Here is a 21381-nt window from a genome sequence, read left to right on the forward strand (position 1 = left end):
TGTATATAGCGTCAGTCTCTTTCAAAATGCCAGTATTAGTTTTGCATACTTTACAAAATCATAAGTGTCTTGGAAAAGTTTATGTTACCAATCTGATTATAATGTTACCAATGCTTTTAATTGAACTGGAATAAGTGACAGATATCAAGACTGCATTTTTATCAGAATGATAAAAGCTACAGCCTGAATATTGCTGTTTCATGTAACAATACAGCATCTGGGACCTGAAAAGGAAACTGTTAACATCTACCATGATGATGTCTTATTCACATCTAAGAAGTTTAAATACACTGAAGAGCCAAAGAAACTGGTACACCTGCCTAATATCGTATATGGCCCCCACAAGCACACAGAAGTGCTGCAACATGACATGGCATGGACTCAACTAATGTCTGAGGTACTGCCGGAGGGAACTGACACCATGAATCCTGCAGGGCTGTCCACAAACCAGTAAGACTATGAGGGGTGGAGATCTCTTCTGAAGAGCATGTAGCAAGGCATCCCAGATATGCTCAATAATGTTCATGTCTTTGGAGTTTGGTGGCCAGCAGAAGTATTTAAACTCAGAAGAGTGTTCTTGGAGCCACTCTGTAGCAATTATGGACATGTGGGGTGTCGCATTGACCTGCTGGAATTGCCCAAGTCTGTTGGAATGCACAATGGACATAGATGGGTGCAGATGATCAGACAGAATGCTTACGTATGTGTCACTTGTCAAGAGTCACATCTAGACATATCCAGGGTCCCATATCACTCTAATAGCACCCTCCCCCCTCTCCCCTTACAAAGATTCCACCAGCTTGAACAGTTCCATGCTGACATGCAGGGTCCATGGATTCATGAGGTTCTCTCCATACCAGTACATGTCCATCTGCTCAATGAGATTTAAAACGAGACTCGTCTGACCAGGCAACATTTTTCCAGTCATCAACAGACCAATATTGGTGTTTACAGTCCCAGGTGGGGCCTAAAGCCTTGTGTCTTGCAGTCATCAAGGGTACACGAGTGGGCCTTGAGCTCTAAAAGCCCATGTCGATGATGTTTTGCTGAATGGTTGCACAGTGACACTTGTTGATGGCCCAGCACTGAAATCTGCAGCAATCTGTGGAAGGGTTGCACTTGTGTCACGTTGAAGAATTCTCTTCAGTCATCGTTGGTCCCATTCTTGTAGGATTATTTTCCAGCCGTAGTAATGTCAGATATATGATGTTTTACCAGATTCCTGATATTCATGATACACTTTATTGCTACCTCGGAGATGCTGCATCCCATCGTTCATATGCTGACTATAACACCACATTCAAACTTGCTTGAATCTTAATAACCTGCCATTGTAGCAGCAGTAACCTACCTAAGAACTCTGCCAGACACTTGTTGTCTTATATGGGCATTGCTGACCTAAACTCAATTTAGTTAGTTATTACTTACTGGATGCATTTGATGGAGGAGAGAAGAAAGTAATCACCACAAGCACATGTGACCCCTCCCCACCTCCCATGCACACACACAAATGACTGCACTTTCTAAATAGTTGGACAAGTGAAGTGGACTAATGTTTTTCTTGTGATATGGACCGCAGCCATCAGCATAAATTACAAGAAGTTATGATCCTGCTGAGGCTGCATGGTTTTTAAATAAGGTGCTTCACTCACTGCAGTGGATCATCAACAACCTAGTAGTCATTTTTGAGTGTACACCTATATATGATCACACACTTGCTATTAGCAGACGTTACACGAGGTCAAAAATAAAGAGAAAATGGCAAGGCATGTTCACAATAAAATGGTTCAAATGGCTCTAAGCACTATGGGACTTAACATCTGAGGTCATCAGTCCCCTAGACTTAGAACTACTTAAACCTAACTAACCTAAGGACATCACACACATCCATGCCCGAGGCAGGATTCGAACCTGCGACCGTAGCAGCTTCGTGATTCCATACTGAAGCGCCTAGAACCGCTCAACCATAGCAGCTGACTATTCACAATACATCACTGATATAGCTGAATATAAATCAAATTACAGAACATAAAACCAGGTAACTATGCTCTCACATACTGCCAAGCAAACTATTCAGAACAGACACTTTATTTTGTACATGTGAGTAGATTGACAACAGCTTATTGAGACATCTTACACACGACACTGCCAGTGTGTGAGATGTATGGGAAATTAGATTTAGACATATAGTCATAACAGCTGTTTACTTTATAATACCTGAAGAAAAAGACAGGCTGTTAAGTACTGAGGTGACTCACAAGTAGAACTTGCCAACATGGCAAACAACAGTGTTAATCATAAAGCTGCATGACAAGTAATAATGTAGTGTAAATATGATGCAGTATTTAGAAATGTAAGTAACACTATTCTTTGAGAAATACCATTTTAATCACGTGAGTATTGCAGGGTGTATACGTGGACAAGGAAAAAAAAATTCCTGGATTTCTCCCGGATTTCCCGGTTAAAAATACACTTTCTCCCAGTTGAAAATATACTTTTTCCCTGTTAACTGACAGTATATTTTCTCTCGGAACTGTATAAGTCCTTTGAATGATTATGGTTTTATACATGGGAGTAGAATTGTATAAGTCCTTTGAATGATTATGGTTTTATACATGGGAGTAGAATTTCCTGGCGCTTTATAAAACTAAAGACAGGGGAAAAACCGATTTTGGAAAGATCTTTGATGTGCAGCAACATATACGCTGCATATTTTCGTATTATGAAAGTATAAATTCGAATTCTACCAAACACCACATGTTACTTTCTGAAGCATTGAAGTCGAGATTGCGATGCACTTTTGTAAGCCAGTCATAGCTCATGTCATGTGATCTCGCCAGCCGATGACAGCGGGTATTCAGAGCTTAGGACACACTGTTAAGTAGCGCGAACGCACAAAGAGAAAAAGTTAAAGGTTTAAATTAATATAGATAAAATATTGGTCTGTAAGATTAATATGCTGCAAGAGAAGCTAAGCTTTCACATACAACGTTGGTCTTTTATGCACTTATTACAATTTAAGATATATCACAGATTAGATTAGATTAGTAATTGTTCCATAGATCATGAATACGACACTTCGTAATGATGTGGAATGTGTCAGGTTAATAAAAGGTGTCTACACAAGATATTACATTAGACAATTTTTTTTTTTTTTTTTTTTTTTTTTTTTTTTTTTTTTTTTTTGGAGGTTGGGAAATTACCCACTTACTATATCCAAAAATTCATCTTCATCTAATGAGTAGAAGGAGTTGCCATTAAGAAATGCTATATGGCTATCTGTCAGACTTTTGATGCTATTAGGTAAGTGACCGAAGACTTTTGTGGCAGCGTAATTTACCCCCTTCTGAGCCAAAGTTACATTTAATCTTGAGTAGTGAAGATCATCCTTTCTCCTAGTGTTGTAGCCATGTACACTGCTATTACTTTTGAATTCGTTCAGATGTGATCGTAAAATTTTTAATAACAACTTAAATGTCTGATCTTCTGGGCTCGAAATTCATCTAAATGGTTCATCATCAATGAGTTGATTTTTAAACGAGAGTCAAACGCTCTGTGATTTAAGAAATTCATCGTACATTATCGCACATAGCTCCGTTGTAACTGCCAGAACGGTACTTTGATGGTAACGCTTTTCAACCACCATTCGGAATATTTTCCCGTGACCTGTTAGAAATAGGTTCGTTTCTGCAGTTGCCAGAGAGCGCCAGATGACAGGCGTCACCGCGCTTCCACAGCTATGATGTCGTAGGGAGCCTGTATGCTCGTACGTGTAAAACAGTAAAAGATCGTACATTATGTCATAGAAGAAACAAGACATCAGAGGATACTCCAAGAGATTGGAATTTCGATAGCCATACTAAAATGTGCACATTTAAAGTGCACATTTGTCTGTCCATATTCCCAGTTAATTAGGCCACAACCCGATATTAAGCTTTTCAATGTGGTTTTCAGGATGTAATTTTCTTGGAGTACCAGTACTGTGTTATCTCATGTTTGGTTCTTTATTATGGCATAATGCCATACGTGCTAGAAGTTGAAAACTTGCACTTGAAAGGCAGCGAACAGTGTGTGGAATTAAAAAGAAAATATCTTTAGTAAACCAACAAAAATAACTTCATTGTTCTGCAAGGCAATTAATGCTTGACTGTCAGAAAGGTGGAAATCAGGAAATCTGTTTTGTTTTCATTTGACGTGAGAGCAGTAAATGAAGAGGAAACAGCAAAATCACTAAATGTAAACACTGGTCACATGGAGGCTACCTATTACCCCACTGTAACTCAGATTGCTCTGTGCATCAGCCCTGGATCTACGATATTTCTGAACCGGTACAATACCCCGCCACTCCCTCGAGTGTTTGAGACAGGACGTCAAAAATTTAAAAAATCGAATTTTCAAAAATATGTTCATTTTGTAGAGCACACCTTTCTGAAGAGTCTGATGCATAAAACATGTGTGTTTGAGGAAATGTAAGACATGTTATTTGGTCATAAGTGTGCCAAAGGGCAGTGCCTCACCTCCTCACACAGCATTCTTCTATCACGCATCACTGTACTTCGCTCTGTTGAATTGAAACGTGTATATTTTGTAATGGATGCCATCCAACCATATTCAGGACAGTGGAAACTAAAATGTCTTGTGGTGCCTCTCCTGCTTACAACTGGCCGGTTTGACATCCTGTCCCTTTTTTTTTAAAACTCTTCAGAAAATTTGCACTCTTTATTCCCTATCAGCTAACAACTTGTTGCGACATAAAATTAAATATAGGATACATAAACCCAGTAAAGACATGAGACAAGCAAGACAATACACATTTCTTTAACTAATCTTGCTACAGCTTTACATGGCCTGCTTTTGTTTCTGTGAAAGAATCTATTACCTCATCAAAGTTCATCAAATGTTTTGCTACATGAAAAGTCAAAATGTCGTTGTCTAATACTGAAAAAGCTGTTAATGCAAACAGGACCCAAGGCTGGTGTCAATTTCCCGATCTGATTACGTCTATTTTGTCACTCTATGCTAGATAAAACAAAATAGGCCTTTCTAATACTGCAACAATTGCAATACACACCAAATAAATGAGACTGTTTTGGCACAAACGGTCTTTTTTGTAACAACAGAATATAATTCACAAAGTACCAATATCAAATGCCTATTAGGCCTATGTTCTTGTTGTTGTGGTCTTCAGTCCTGAGACTGGTTTGATGCAGCTCTCCATGCTACTCTATCCTGTGCAAGCTTCTTCATCTCCCAGTACTTACTGCAACCTACATCCTCCTGAATCTGCTTGGTGTATTAATCTCTTGGTCTCCCTCTAAGACTTTTACCCTCCACACTGCCCTCCAATGCTAAATTGGTGATCCCTTGATGCCTCAGAACATGTCCTACCAATCGATCCCTTCTTCTAGTCAAGTTGTGCCACAAACTTCTCTTCTCCCCAATCCTATTCAATACCTCCTCATTAGTTATGTGATCTACCCATCAAATCTTCAGCATTCTTCTGTAGCACCACATTTCGAAAGCTTCTATTCTCTTCTTGTCCAAACTATTTATCATCCACATTTCACTTCCATACATGGCTACACTCCATACAAATACTTTCAGAAATGACTTCCTGACAATTAAATCTATACTCGATGTTAACAAATTTCTCTTCTTCAGAAACGCTTTCCTTGCCATTGCCAGTCTTCATTTTATATCCTCTCTACTTCGACCATCATCAGTTATTTTGCTCCCCATTTGCTTTTGTTGATGTTCATCTTATATCCCCCTTTCAAGATGCTATCCATTCTGTTCAACTGCTCTTCCAAGTCCTTTGCTGACTCTGACAGAATTACAATGTCATCGGCAAACCTCAAGGTTTTTATTTCTTCTCCATGGATTTTAATACCTACTCTGAATTTTTTGTTTCCTTCACTGCTTGTTCAATATACAGATTGAATAACATCGGGGAGAGACTACAACCCTGCCTCACTCCCTTCCCAACCACTGCTTCCCTTTCATGCCCCTCAACTCTTATAACTGCCATTTGGTTTCTGTACAAATTGTAAATAGCCTTTCATTCCCTGTATTTTACCCCTGCCACCTACAGAATCTGAAAGAGAGTATTTCAGTCAACATTGTCAAAAGCTTTCTCTAAGTCTACAAATGCTAGAAATGTAGGTTTGCCTTTACTTAATCTAGCTTCCAAGATAAGTCATAAGGTCAGTATTGCCTCACGTGTTCCAATATTTCTACGGAATCAAAACTGATCTTCCCTGAGGTCGGCTTCTACTAGTTTTTCCAATCGTCTGTAAAGAATTTGCTTTAGTATTCTGCAGCCGTGACTTATTAAACTGATAGTTCGGTAATTTTCACATCTGTCAACATCTGCTCTCTTTGGGACTGGAATTATTATATTCTTCTTGAAGTCTGAGGGTATTTCACCTGTCTCATACACCTTGCTCACCAGATGGTAGAGTTTTGTCAGGACTGGCTCTCCCAAGGCCGTCAGTAGTTCTAATGGAATGTTATCTACTCACGGGGCCTTGTTTCGACTTTGGCCTTTCAGTGCTCTGTCAAACTCTTCACGCAGTATCATATCTCCCATTTCATCTTCATCTACATCCTCTTCCATTTCCATAATATTGTCCTCAAATACATCACCCTTGTATAGACCCTCTATATACTCCTCCCACCTTTCTGCTTTCCCTTCTTTGCTTAGAACTGGGTTTCCATCTGAGGTCTTGATATTCATACAAGTGGTTCTCCTTTCTCCAAAAGTCTCTTTAATTTTCCTGTAGGCAGTATCTATCTTAACCCTAGTGAGATAAGCCTCTACATCCTTACATTTGTCCTCTAGCCATCCCTGCTTAGCCATTTTGCACTTCCTGTCGTTCCCTTTTTTAGACGTTTGTATTCCTTTTTGCCTGCTTCATTTACTGCGTTTTTATATTTTCTCCTTTCATCAATTAAATTCAATATTTCTTCTGTTACCCAATGATTTCAACTAGCCCTCGTCTTTTTACCTACTTGATCCTCTGCTGCCTTCACTACTTCATCCCTCAAAGCTATCCATTCTTCTTCTACTGTATTTCTTTCCCCCATTCCTGTCAATTGTTCCCTTATGCTCTCCCTGAAACTCTGTACAACCTCTGGTTTAGTCAGTTTATCCAGGTCCCATCTCCTTAAATTCCCACCTTTTTGTAGTTTCTTTAGTTTTAATCTACAGTTCATAACCAATAGATTGTGGCCAGAGTCCACATCTGCCCCTGGAAATGTCTTACAATTTAAAACCTGGTTCCTAAATCTCTGTATTACCATTATATAATCTATTTGAAACCTGTCAGTATCTTCTGGATTCTTCCATGTATACAACCTTCTTTTATGATTCTTGAACCAAGTGTTAGCTATGATTAAGTTGTGCTCTGTGCAAAATTCTACCAGGCGGCTTCGTCTTTCATTTCTTACCCCCCAATCCATATTCACCTACTATGTTTCCTTCTCTCCCTTTTCTTACTACCGAATTCCAGTCACCCATGACTATTAAATTTTTGTCTCCCTTTACTATCTGCATAATTTCTTTTATTTAATCATACATTTCTTCAATTTCTTCGTCATCTGCAGAGCTAGTTGGCATATAAACTTGTACTACTGTAGTAGGTGTGGGCTTTGTGTCTATCTTGGCCACAATAATGCGTTCACTATGCTGTTTGTAGTAGCTTACCCGCATTCCTATTTTTTTATTCATTATTAAACCTACTCCTGCATTACTCCTATTTGACTTTGTATTTATAACCCTGTATTTACATGACCAAAAGTCTTGTTCCTCCTGCCACCGAACTTCACTAATTCTGATTATATCTAACTTTAACCTATCCATTTCCCTTTTTAAATTTTCTAACCTACCTGCCTGATTAAGGAATCTGACATTCCACGCTCTGATCCGTAGAATGCCAGTTTTCTTTCTCCTGATAACAACGTCCTCTTGAGTAGTCCCCACCTGGAGATCTGAATGGGGGACTATTTTACCTCCGGAATATTTTACCCAAGAGGACGCCATCATCATTAACCATACAGTAGAACTGCATGCCCTCGGGAAAAATTACGGCTGTAGTTTCCCCAGTTCGCAATACCAGCACAGCAAGGCCCTTTTGGTTAGTGTTACAAGGCCAGATCAGCCCCTGCAACTACTGAAAAGGCTGCTGCCCCTCTTCAGGAACCACACGTTTGTCTGGCCTCTCAACAGATACCCCTCCGTTGTGGTTGCACCTACGGTACGGCCATCTGTATCGCTGAGGCACGCAAGCGTCCCCACCAACTGCGAGGTCCATCGTTCATGGACCTTAGGCCTACTACAAGCAAAAAGCCTTACATTAGGAAATAGTTTCACACTTCAATCATACGCTCCAATTTCTCTAGTATGAGATCGGAAAGTAGTAGTACGAAATTTTTATACAAACGTGGAATCGTCATGTTGTTCCATAATTTATGTGATGTCCCCATTGCTTCTCCTTCGTCGTTCTAACAAACAGTCTTGTTATCACTAATTCTGTAACTATTCCTGCCAATGTCAAAGCTTATTCGCAGGTTAACTCCACTAACTCTGCCAGAATCACCGGTTTAGTTATCACGCGATTATTCTCCGGTTAGGCGTTGCTACGTGTTCGTAAAATGCGTTTTCCGTGCTTCTTCCAGAACAGAATTAAAAGCGGCTGCTAGCCGGGAACTATACAACTAGCCCTTACTAGTATAGCGATCTAGCCAAAGATTTTCTGTCAAAATTTCCTTATCTTAGATACACTGAGAAGGTAATACATAATCTTTCTTACCTGTTATTTGTTTATTTCCACTCCTGTAGTCTGAATCTATGGATTTAGCTAGTAATTATAACAACGCTCATCATTCGCAAACCCAATCAACCACACAATCAGACAACGGTTGTCACTCATCCGTTCGGCCTTACTCCGCTCAGCTCGTATATGCCCTATTGTCTGTAGGAAAGTTTGTTTTTACATGCGACGAGGATTCCCCTGAGACAGACATGATGTACACTATGCACGCATTCACAAATCAACTTACGATTCATTCAGAAATCAACTTAGAATGTGTTCAAAAAATTTCAAAAACTGACAGGGATGTGTTTCAAAGTCATATGAATAATTGATAGACTAACGTGCGCTGGACGGTAGTCACTTTGTGAAACACAGTTTTTCCCCTCAATTTGCCCCCCCCCCCCCCCCCCCCCCCCCACTGGCGTACTGGGCCTGTGCTGCACATATGTGAATCTGGTGGCAGCTTGGGTGCAGCAGTAAAATTTTTCCCGGTTGCATCTAGCTGCTTGCTGCTTACACGGCACTGAAACTAAAACCCTCTGTAAACTTTGACGAAGCCAATTGTACGAAAAATACTGAAAGGCTAATAAAAATATTCTATTCTATTCAGCCAACAGCCACATTTCTGTAGCCAGAAGTGGGAGAAGGTTCTACTCATACACAATTCTAAAAGATTCCTGGGTCTTTCCCAGTTTTCTCCCCGGATGAAAAAATTCCCAGGTTTTTCCTGGATCTCCCGGTTGTCCCGGGTCGTATACACCCTGTATTGAGCTATCAATAGGAGATATATGGTGGCCTTACTATGCACTACTATCTTACTTGTTGCTCTATAAAGTACTGTGTTCCATACATTGTGTTTGCTCTTGCTACAACACAAATATCCTGCAGTTTCCAGTATCCTTTCACATAACTTAAAGTAACTGTGCTGTCATTAGAATTCATATCTGCTGCATTTGGAGCCAATTATCGGTCCTTAAACTTTACAAAACTATCAGCCTTAAAGTGCTGAAATGGATGAAAAGAAAGCTGACATATCGCCAATTTATTTCTAATTTACTGGATTAAATTTAGACAGCATACAGCACTAAGCAGTAGAGCGATAGTTTAATGATAACACAGTATAAGATTAAATTTCTATAATGTAACTGGACAGATGAAAAATCTTCTCAGCAAACGGCAGCAGGAGAGCACATACACATGTAGATCAAGGAAATTTGCAAGCTTTCAGAGCCAGTGACTCCTTCTTCTGGAGTATGATTTGAAGGGGAAGGAAGAGGACTGAAAGAAACAGAACTAGCAAGGAATAGGAAATGGGGAGAGTTTGGGAAAGTCACCCAGAGACTTGCCATAAGGGATTAGAAGGAAAGATTGATTGTTGGGGGCTGCACTAAACGAAACTTGAAAACCTGAGAGCTTAGAGGTGGTACATACAGTAATTATGCAAGACAGAGATTACTGACAATGCTTAGTTTATAGAAGAGGAGTGATAGTTACTGGTACGGGATACAGCTGTTTAGTGACCTAGAGAGGGACAGGAATAGAAAATATAGCTTGGCCAACGTTCTGAAAATCTGCTAGGCTTTACTGCTGCCTCCAAGAGCAACGATAACTCATGATCACCACCCACAACTTTACAGTGTTCTCAACCTCTCATGTAAGGCACTCTCCCTTCCTGAGTTACCTCCATCACACTCCTGGCCTTGTGGTATGGTGCATCATCTCGTTAAGGATTACCACAGTCGTTGGGAAACATGATTGTCGTGAAGGGGTGTATACGGTCTGTACAAGTGTACGATACTCCTTGGCCACCACAGTGCTTTGCACGAGCTCCATTGGACTCATGGATGCCCATGTGAATGTTCCCCAGAGCATGATGGAACCGCTGCCAGCTTGTCTTTGTCATGCAATACAGATGTCAAAGAGCTGTTCCCTGGAAAACAATGGACTCACATCCAGCCATCATATGATGAAGAAGATATCAGGATACTTCCCACCATGCAACACTCTGCCACAGCACCAATGTTTAGTGCTGATGGTCACTTGTCCACTTCAGTCATAATTGCCGATGTCATGGTGTTAACGTTGGCACATGTACGGGTCACTGGTTGGGAAGGACCAACCTTTGGAGTGGCCAGTGTACTGTTTGTTCAGACACACTTTTACTCTGCCCTGTGTTAAAAGTATTATGTTAGTTCCACCACAGTTCATTGCCTGCCCTGTTTTACCAGTCTGCTAAGCCTACGATGTCTGACATCTGTAATATGGGTGGCCACCCAACCCCACAATGTCTGGACATAGTTTCACCTTAGTTTCACCATGTGTTGAAGACACTCACCACAGCACTTCTTGAACACCCAACAAGTTGTGCAGTTTCCGAAATGCTGTACCGAGCGTCCAGGCCCTCACAATCTGCCCTTGGTCAAACTCATATAGATTGTGTGCCTTTCCCATTCTACAAAATGGTTCAAATGGTCTGAGCACTATGGGACTTAACTTCTTTGGTCATCAGTCCCCTATAACTTAGAACTACTTAAACGTAACTAACCTAAGGACATCACACACATCCATGCTTGAGGCAGGATTCGAACCTGCGACCGTAGCGGTCGCCGGTTCCAGACTGTAGTACCTAGAACTGCTCGGCCACCCCGGCCGGCCCCATTCTACACATGGACAGCATGCTCACTGATACTACCTGCTCAGTGAGTGTGTCTGACTAGCAGTCATCGCTTGCCAGGGGACGGTGCTATCGCCTGGATGGGTTTATATCAATAGCAGGTCCATGGTCATAATTTTCTGGCTGATCAGTGTATATCTGATTTTGTTGATCACACCTACAAAGACTATGTTAAAGACACCAACCATTTCCTAGACTGTCTGAAATCTGTGGCCATCCCATACCCATCACATGACTCCTTTGTCACCACAGATGCTACCATGCTCTATACTGATGTCCTCCATGTACATGGTCTGTCTGCTGCTGAACATTACCAACAACTACTTTACCTTTGAGGGGCAGGCATACAGATAGATCTGGGGCATGGTCATGGGAACTGGAATGGTTCCTTCCCATGTCAACCATTTCCTGGGTTGGTCAGAGGGGGCTTTCCTGGGATCCATAAGCTTTCAGCCCCTGGCTTGGTTTAGATGATATATTTGGCATATGGACTCACGATGAGGGTTAAAATTCCTACAGTCTCCAACACATTCTCCCAGTTAAATTTCAAATGGCCCTATTCTGAATACCATGCCACCTTCCTTGATGTCGACCTCATTCTTACTGAGAGTCAACTCCACACTTCTGTTCACATTAAACCTACTAACAAGCAATGATACTTACATTATGACTGTTGCCATCCTTACTGTATCAAATTTTATTATACTTTCAAACCTTTCATTTATGTATACCTTAACTCATTCCACATCCCTGAATTCTCTCATTCTTGAGGGGATATATGGAACATGATGGATGAATGAATGAATGAATGGAGGAAAGGAATGAATGACAAAGTGACTGAAACCGTATAGCTTGGCACCATTATGTCCCACGAAAAAACAGCTGAATTTCCAGCTGTGTGTCCCACCATAGGACACTCATGTGATGATTATCATAGTACTAGGATTGCTTCCTCTATACTGTTTTTCATCTTGCAACAGATTGCTTGAAATTTTCACCAATGTCAAAATGGTTAGCACTTAACAGCACTTCCATTTTTTACAATAAAAAACTATCAGCATTTACTATCATACTCTGGGATAAACTGATCTCGAGATTCTTAGATTCCTCTTTAATATACTCTGTCAGCTTTACTAATGGCTTTAAACCCTCAACTGTCTTCTCAAGACTGACTAACGTGGCAAATGTTTGGGCATACTGGATTTGCACGATAATTAATTCTGCAATCAAAGATCATGATTTAGAGTCTGTTTAGTTTTCCTATATCACTTCAGAAACACAGAAATAGTTTTTTCCACAAGATGTAGCTTATTTCTTGTATTTGAGTTAGCACTTACTATAACCTTGATTTTGGAGAAACATTACAATCTAGCCTTACTTCCATGTCATAAATTTGCATATTTATTTGCATGTTCCCTAATAAACTATCCATCAGGTCAAAATAACTACCAATTATTTCCGTTTACTGCACAATTTTTCCCATGTTTCGAAATGCATCTAATATAGAATGTACTTCTTCCTTCCACTGCATGAGAAACAGTCTATTACCTACACCTTTAGACTCTTCAACAGATGTTACCTACTGATCCTTCAATTTTCTTAATGATCTAATTTGGCTATCTTGCTGTCGCCATACAGTGCAGATTTGTTTGTGTGTGTGTGTGTGTGTGTGTGTGTGTGTGTGTGTGTGTGTGTGTGTGTGTGTGTGTGTGTTTGGATCCAAGTGTTCACTTCTTGAACAAACTGTTCTCTATGGTGACTATCGTACACGTCCTTTCTTCCAGTTTAACAGGAAAGCCTGTATCTCCATAAATTTGGATGTAACACGTTCTTTTCATGAGTAACTGTTTTCCTTGAAATGTTCCACCTTTTGTCTTGATGCCTGACCATTTTAATTTATAGTATGTAGCATAAATGTATTTAACTTGAAAATAAAAGTGAAGGAGAAATTTGTTGTTCTAACCAGACTGACAGATGCAGTGACTGCCATAAGGGCGACAACACCACATATGAAGGCAGTGCGTCTGTTGCGGTGATGCACGAGGACACTGGACATTGTCTGCAGGACAACAGGTAGCTGCTGAAATTCCTCAGCCATTACGAGGACGAGTGCACAGGTTAGCAGAAAAGTAGTCACTGACAGTGTCATTATCAGTACCACCGAACTGTGAACAGAAGACATGGCAAAATTAAGGCAGTTGTTAATGGCTTTATTGCTACAAAGCAAACATATCGAATGAAACAAGATATACAGAAGAAATTTAGCAATCACTTTGTAATGGAAAATACTTCCAATGGGCTTTAATAAAGACTTTCAAGGAAATTCCTTAGGAATGAAACTATTCATCTCCACGGCATACACAGGTGTCCTTCACTAGAGCCTTAGAAAAATAAATGAAATTTTGGAATTTCCATCTCTGTAGTGCAGCTAAAAACTATTTGTAAAACCGGAAAAATCCCTATATGTGTACAACAACATATCTAATCATTATTATCATCACAGCCATCTGACATTTTACACTAGTTGGTGTTGCTCTTATTTGGAATAGGTCTCTATGCCTCGTGAATACTGTAACCCCCCCCCCCCCCCCCCAAACTCCTGCCTATCAGGTTTATGAGGCCTAACCTCTGGTAACTATTTCTAGTACACATATGTTGGTAAAACATAATGCAAATTTTCAAAATCTGTAGAGCTTACCTTGGCAAGATAATAGCTTGGCATATAACAACAAAGATCCATATTATGAAGCAGCACAGCATGTTGGATTTGAACATATCTTCCCGCAGTTGACAAAACTGAAACCAATTTCTTTTGTTATTATTGCCTACTGCACTTCAATGCTTAAATTTAAAGTAATAACTAAAAAAAATAATAAAATAACAATGCTAGTCTGCTAGAAAATCAGGCTACCACTCTACTGCTAGAATCATATTAGACATTAAGTAGACCACACATTTTGTTAAGATTTCAGCTAAGCAGAGCTGCTCACACACTTTGACACGTGGTTTACAGTAAACTACAAAATACAACATATATGTAGTTCATCTACATCTACATAATTACTCTGCAATTCACACTTTACCATTCCACCCTCAAACCACACATGGGAAAAATGAACACTTATATGTTTCTGAATGAGCTCTGATTTCTCTTGTTTTATTAAGATGATCTATTCTCCCGATGTAGATGAGCATCAACAAAATATTTTCACATTCGGAGGAGAAAGTTGGAGATTGGAATTCCATGAAAAGATCTCATCACAATGAAAAATGCCTCTGTTGCTATCCAATTCACCTATATCTATGGTACTCCCTCCCTGTTTCATGATAGTACAAAATAAACTTCCCTTCTTATACCTTTTTTATGTACTCCATCAACGCTATCTGGTAAGAACCCCATACTGCACAGCACTAATCTACCTGAGGACAGGTATGCACAGTGTAGGTAGTCTCTTCAGTTGATTTGTTTCATCTTCTAAGTGTACTGCCAATGAAACACAATAATTGGTATGCACTCCCCATAACATTTTCTATGTGACGTTCCAGTTTAAATTGTTCGCAACTGTTATCCCTAGGTATATAGGTGAATTGACAACCTTTAGATTAGTGTGATATATCTTGTAATCAAATTCCATGGAGTCCTTTAAGCAGTCACATGGATTACTCACACTTTTCATTATTTAGGTTCAACTGCAATTTTTCACACAATACAGATACCTTGTGTAAATCATTTTGCAATTGGTTTTGACCTTCTTATGACTTTATACCAGGCAGTGAATGACAGTTCCATTTGCAAGCAATCTATGATGGCAGCTCAGTCTTCCAATTATTTATATAGATTAGAAATAGCAGAGGGTTTATAATACACCCTTGGGGAATGCCAGATCTCACTTTTGCTGTACCTGATGGCTTTCGGTCAATTAGTATGAAATGTGACCCTTCTGACAGAAAATCACGAATCTAATTGCACAACTGAGATGGTACTCCCTAGAGATGCAATTTGATTAGAAGCAGCTTGTGAGGTATGGTATAAAAAGTCTTCTGGAAATCTATAAATATGTAATCAGTCTGAGATCCCCTGTTGAAAGTACTCATTACTTTGTGTAAATAAAGAGTTAGTTATGTTTCACATGAATGATATTTTATGATCTGTGCTATGTGTCAAGACACTATTACCTTTGAGCTAATTCATAAGGTTCGAACACAGTGTAAATTCCAAAATCCTACACCAAATTGACATTAGCACTATGGGTCTATAATTCATCGGATTACTCATACTTCCTTTCTTTGGTATTGGTGTGATCTGTGCAACTTTCCAGTCTTTGCGTAACGATCTTTCATCAAGCAAGTGGTTATACATGATTGCTAAGTATGGAGCTATTATAACAGCATACTCTGAAAGGAATCTAATGGCACACAATCTGAACCATAATACTTGCCTTCATTAAGTGATTTGAGTTGTTTCTTTACAATGAGGATATCTACTTCCATGTTATTCATGTTGGCTGTAGTTCTTGATTCAAATTTTGGAATATCAACTTGGTGAAGAAATTTTGAAAATCCATATTCAGTAACTATGCTTTAGTGGCACTGTCATGGGTAGCATTACCACTGATATTGCACATTGAATGTAGATATTCCCCCCATGAACCATGGACCTTGCCGTTGGTGGGGAGGCTTGCGTGCCTCAGCGATACAGATAGCCGTACCGTAGGTGCAACCACAACGGAGGGGTATCTGTTGAGAGGCCAGACAAACGTGTGGTTCCTGAAGAGGGGCAGCAGCCTTTTCAGTAGTTGCAAGGGCAACAGTCTGGATGATTGACTGATCTGGCCTTGTAACAATAACCAAAACGGCATTGCCGTGCCGGTACTGCGAACGGCTGAAAGCAAGGGGAAACTACAGCCGTAATTTTTCCCGAGGGCATGCAGCTTTACTGTATGATTACATGATGATGGCGTCCTCTTGGGTAAAATATTCCGGAGGTAAAATAGTCCCCCATTCGGATCTCCGGGCGGGGACTACTCAAGAGGATGTCGTTATCAGGAGAAAGAAAACTGGCGTTCTACGGATCGGAGCGTGGAATATCAGATCCCTTAATCGGGCAGGTAGGTTAGAAAATTTAAAAAGGGAAATGGATAGGTTGAAGTTAGATATAGTGGGAATTAGTGAAGTTCGGTGGCAGGAGGAACAAGACTTCTGGTCAGGTGACTACAGGGTTATAAACACAAAATCAAATAGGGGTAATGCAGGAGTAGGTTTAATAATGAATAGGAAAATAGTAATGCGGGTAAGCTACTACAAACAGCATAGTGAACGCATTATTGTGGCCAAGATAGATACGAAGCCCACACATACTACAGTAGTACAAGTTTATATGCCAACTAGCTCTGCAGATGACGAAGAAATTGAAGAAATGTATGATGAAATAAAAGAAATTATTCAGATTGTGAAGGGAGACGAAAATTTAATAGTCATGGGTGACTGGAATTCGAGTGTAGGAAAAGGGAGAGAAGGAAACATAGTAGGTGAATATGGATTGGGGGATAGAAATGAAAGAGGAAGCCGCCTGGTAGAATTTTGCACAGAGCACAACATAATCATAACTAACACTTGGTTTAAGAGTCATGAAAGAAGGTTGTATACATGGAAGAACCCTGGAGATACTAAAAGGTATCAGATAGATTATATAATGGTAAGACAGAGATTTAGGAACCAGGTTTTAAATTGTAAGACATTTCCAGGGGCAGATGTGGACTCTGACCACAATCTATTGGTTATGACCTGTAGATTAAAACTGAAGAAACTGCAAAAAGGTGGGAATTTAAGGAGATGGGACCTGGATAAACTAAAAGAACCAGAGGTTGTACAGAGATTCAGGGAGAGCATAAGGGAGCAATTGACAGGAATGGGGGAAATAAATACAGTAGAAGAAGAATGGGTAGCTTTGAGGGATGAAGTAGTGAAGGCAGCAGAGGATCAAGTAGGTAAAAAGACGAGGGCTAGTAGAAATCCTTGGGTAACTGAAGAAATATTGAATTTAATTGATGAAAGGAGAAAATATAAAAATGCAGTAAGTGAAACAGGCAAAAAGGAATACAAACGTCTCAAAAATGAGATCGACAGGAAGTGCAAAATGGCTAAGCAGGGATGGCTAGAGGACAAATGTAAGGATGTAGAGGCCTATCTCACTAGGGGTAAGATAGATACTGCCTACAGGAAAATTAAAGAGGCCTTTGGAGAGAAGAGAACGACTTGTATGAATATCAAGAGCTCAGATGGAAACCCAGTTCTAAGCAAAGAAGGGAAAGCAAAAGGTGGAAGGAGTATATAGAGGGTCTATACAAGGGCGATGTACTTGATGACAATATTATGGAAATGGAAGAGGATGTAGATGAAGATGAAATGGGAGATATGATACTGCGTGAAGAGTTTGACAGAGCACTGAAAGACCTGAGTCGAAACAAGGCCCCCGGAGTAGACAATATTCCATTGGAACTACTGATGGCCGTGGGAGAGCCAGTCCTGACAAAACTCTACCATCTGGTGAGGAAGATGTATGAGACAGGCGAAATACCCTCAGACTTCAAGAAGAATATAATAATTCCAATCCCAAAGAAAGCAGGTGTTGACAGATGTGAAAATTACCGAACTATCAGCTTAATAAGTCACAGCTGCAAAATACTAACACGAATTCTTTACAGACGAATGGAAAAACCAGTAGAAGTCAACCTTGGGGAAGATCAGTTTGGATTCCGTAGAAACACTGGAACACGTGAGGCAATACTGACCTTACGACTTATCTTAGAAGAAAGATTAAGGAAAGGCAAACCTACGTTTCTAGCATTTGTAGACTTAGAGAAAGCTTTTGACAATGTTGACTGGAATACTCTCTTTCTAATTCTAAAGGTGGCAGGGGTAAAATACAGGGAGCGAAAGGCTATTTACAATTTGTACAGAAACCAGATGGCAGTTATAAGAGTCGAGGGACATGAAAGGGAAGCAGTGGTTGGGAAGGGAGTAAGACAGGGTTGTAGCCTCTCCCCGATGTTGTTCAATCTGTATATTGAGCAAGCAGTAAAGGAAACAAAAGAAAAATTCGGAGTAGGTATTAAAATTCATGGAGAAGAAATAAAAACTTTGAGGTTTGCCGATGACATTGTAATTCTGTCAGAGACAGCAAAGGACTTGGAAGAGCAGTTGAATGGAATGGACAGTGTCTTGAAAGGAGGATATAAGATGAACATCAACAAAAGCAAAACAAGGATAATGGAATGTAGTCTAATTAAATCGGGCGATGCTGAGGGAATTAGATTAGGAAATGAGGCACTTAAAGTAGTAAAGGAGTTTTGCTATTTGGGGAGCAAAATAACTGATGATGGTCGAAGTAGAGAGGATATAAAATGTAGGCTGGCAATGGCAAGGAAAGCGTTTCTGAAGAAGAGAAATTTGTTAACATCCAGTATTGATTTAAGTGTCAGGAAGTCGTTTCTGAAAGTATTTGTATCGAGTGTAGCCATGTATGGAAGTGAAACATGGACGATAAATAGTTTGGACAAGAAGAGAATAGAAGCTTTCGAAATGTGGTGCTACAGAAGAATGCTGAAGATTAGATGGGTAGATCACATAACTAATGAGGAAGTATTGAATAGGATTGGGGAGAAGAGAAGTTTGTGGCGCAACTTGACCAGAAGAAGGGATCGGTTGGTAGGACATGTTCTGAGGCATCAAGGGATCACCAATTTAGTATTGGAGGGCAGCGTGGAGGGTAAAAATCGTAGAGGGAGACCAAGAGATGAATACACTAAGCAGATTCAGAAGGATGTAGGTTGCAGTAGGTACTGGGAGATGAAAAAGCTTGCACAGGATAGAGTAGCATGGAGAGCTGCATCAAACCAGTCTCAGGACTGAAGACCACAACAACAACAACATGTAGATATTGCACACTGAAGGTATTGATTGTGTCTGCCACTGGCGTACTTTACATTTGACCAGAGTCTTTTTGTATTTTCTGCCAGATTTTGAGGGAGAGTATTGTTATGGAGGCTATTAAAAGCATCTAATTTTGAAGTTGATGCAAAGTTTTGAGCTTCAGTAAAACATCGTCAATCTTGTGAGATTTTGCATTCTTTTGAATTTTACATGCTTTTTCTGTTGCTCCTGCAATAGTGTTCTCGCCAGTTTTGAGTAGCATGGGGATCAGTACCATTTTATTAATTTATTTGGTTATATCTCACAATTGTTATCGATACTATTTCTCTGAATTTAAGACACATCTGGTCTACACTTATGTAGTTAGTTTGGAAGGAATTAAGACTGCCCCTTAGGAAGATGTCAAGGGAATTTTTATCTGCTGTTTTAAATAGACGTATTTTATGTTTATTTTTGGTGGGTTTGGATGTTATGGTAGTTAGTCTCCCTACAATGATCTAGTGGTCACTCATCTCAGTATCTTTCGTAATATTGTCCATTTACTCAGGATTATTTGTTGGTATGGGGTCAAGTATGCTTTTGCAACCATTTACAATTCGCATAGGCTCCTGAACCAATTGTTCAAAATAATTTTTGGAAAAAGCCTGCCTAACAAAAGGTTAAAACAAGTATTTTCAACAAAAATAGGGTACATTAAAGTCACCAAGTATAACTGTATGAGTGTTGTACCTATTTTAAAAGAGACTCAAGATGTCTTTGAACTGTTCACCAACTGTATTTAATCTATCCTTTCTGAAGACTGCAAGTACTTTGTAAAAATTTAGGCAGAACTTATCTCAGGATTTAGCCAGCTTTCAGTACCTTAAATGGTTTCTATTTATGGTTTTTTTTTCAGCTCTGATTCTTTCCCAACACAAATACAACAATTTACTACTACCATACCTACAGACCTACCTGCCGACGTCGCAAGCTGAAGATGAACAGATAGAGAAAGTGTATGAGGATATTGAAAGGGTACTGCAGTATGTAAAGGGGGACGAAAATCTAATAGTCATGGGTGACTGGAATGCAGTTGTAGGGGAAGGAGTAGAAGAAAAGGTTACAGGAGAATATGGGCTTGGGACAAGGAATGAAAGAGGAGAAAGACTAATTGAGTTCTGTAACAAGTTTCAGCTAGTAATAGCAAATACCCTGTTCAAGAATCACAAGAGGAGGAGGTATACTTGGAAAAGGCCGGGAGATACGGGAAGATTTCAATTAGATTACATCATGGTCAGACAGAGATTCCGAAATCAGATACTGGATTGTAAGGCGTACCCAGGAGCAGATATAGACTCAGATCACAATATAGTAGTGATGAAGAGTAGGCTGAAGTTCAAGACATTAGTCAGGAAGAATCAATACGCAAAGAAGTGGGATACAGAAGTACTAAGGAATGGCGAGATACGTTTGAAGTTCTCTAACACTATAGATACAGCAATAAGGAATAGCGCAGTAGGCAGTACAGTTGAAGAGGAATGGACATCTCTAAAAAGGGCCATCACAGAAGTTGGAAAGGAAAACATAGGTACAAAGAAGGTAGCTGCGAAGAAACCATGGGTAACAGAAGAAATACTTCAGTTGATTGATGAAAGGAGGAAGTACAAACATGTTCCGGGAAAATCAGGAATACAGAAATACAAGCCGCTGAGGAATGAAATAAATAGGAAGTGCAGGGAAGCTAAGACAAAATGGCTGCAGGAAAAATGTGAAGACATCGAAAAAGATATGATTGTTGGAAGGACAGACTCAGCATACAGGAAAGTCAAAACAACCTTTGGTGACATTAAAAGCAACGGTGGTAACATTAAGAGTGCAACGGGAATTCCACTGTTAAATGCAGAGGAGAGAGCAGATAGGTGGAAAGAATACATTGAAAGCCACTATGAGGGTGAAGATTTGTCTGATGTGATAGAAGAAGAA

General features: G+C 39.8%; 1 protein-coding gene across 1 annotated transcript in view; it reads right to left on the reverse strand.

Moving 5' to 3' along the window:
- Positions 1-21381, reverse strand: part of LOC126458343 (adenylyl cyclase 78C-like) — a 788789-nt gene that overhangs the window by 66374 nt on the left and 701034 nt on the right. Inside the window, exons 13-14 of the mRNA XM_050095308.1 lie at positions 14186-14283; positions 13451-13652 (exon numbers count right to left, since the gene is read on the reverse strand). Of these exons, the coding sequence (XP_049951265.1) occupies positions 13451-13652; positions 14186-14283 (300 nt within the window). The remainder of the gene's footprint in view (positions 1-13450; positions 13653-14185; positions 14284-21381) is intronic.

Source organism: Schistocerca serialis, chromosome 2, assembly GCF_023864345.2.
Source record: "Schistocerca serialis cubense isolate TAMUIC-IGC-003099 chromosome 2, iqSchSeri2.2, whole genome shotgun sequence".
NCBI classification, from domain to species: domain Eukaryota; kingdom Metazoa; phylum Arthropoda; class Insecta; order Orthoptera; family Acrididae; genus Schistocerca; species Schistocerca serialis.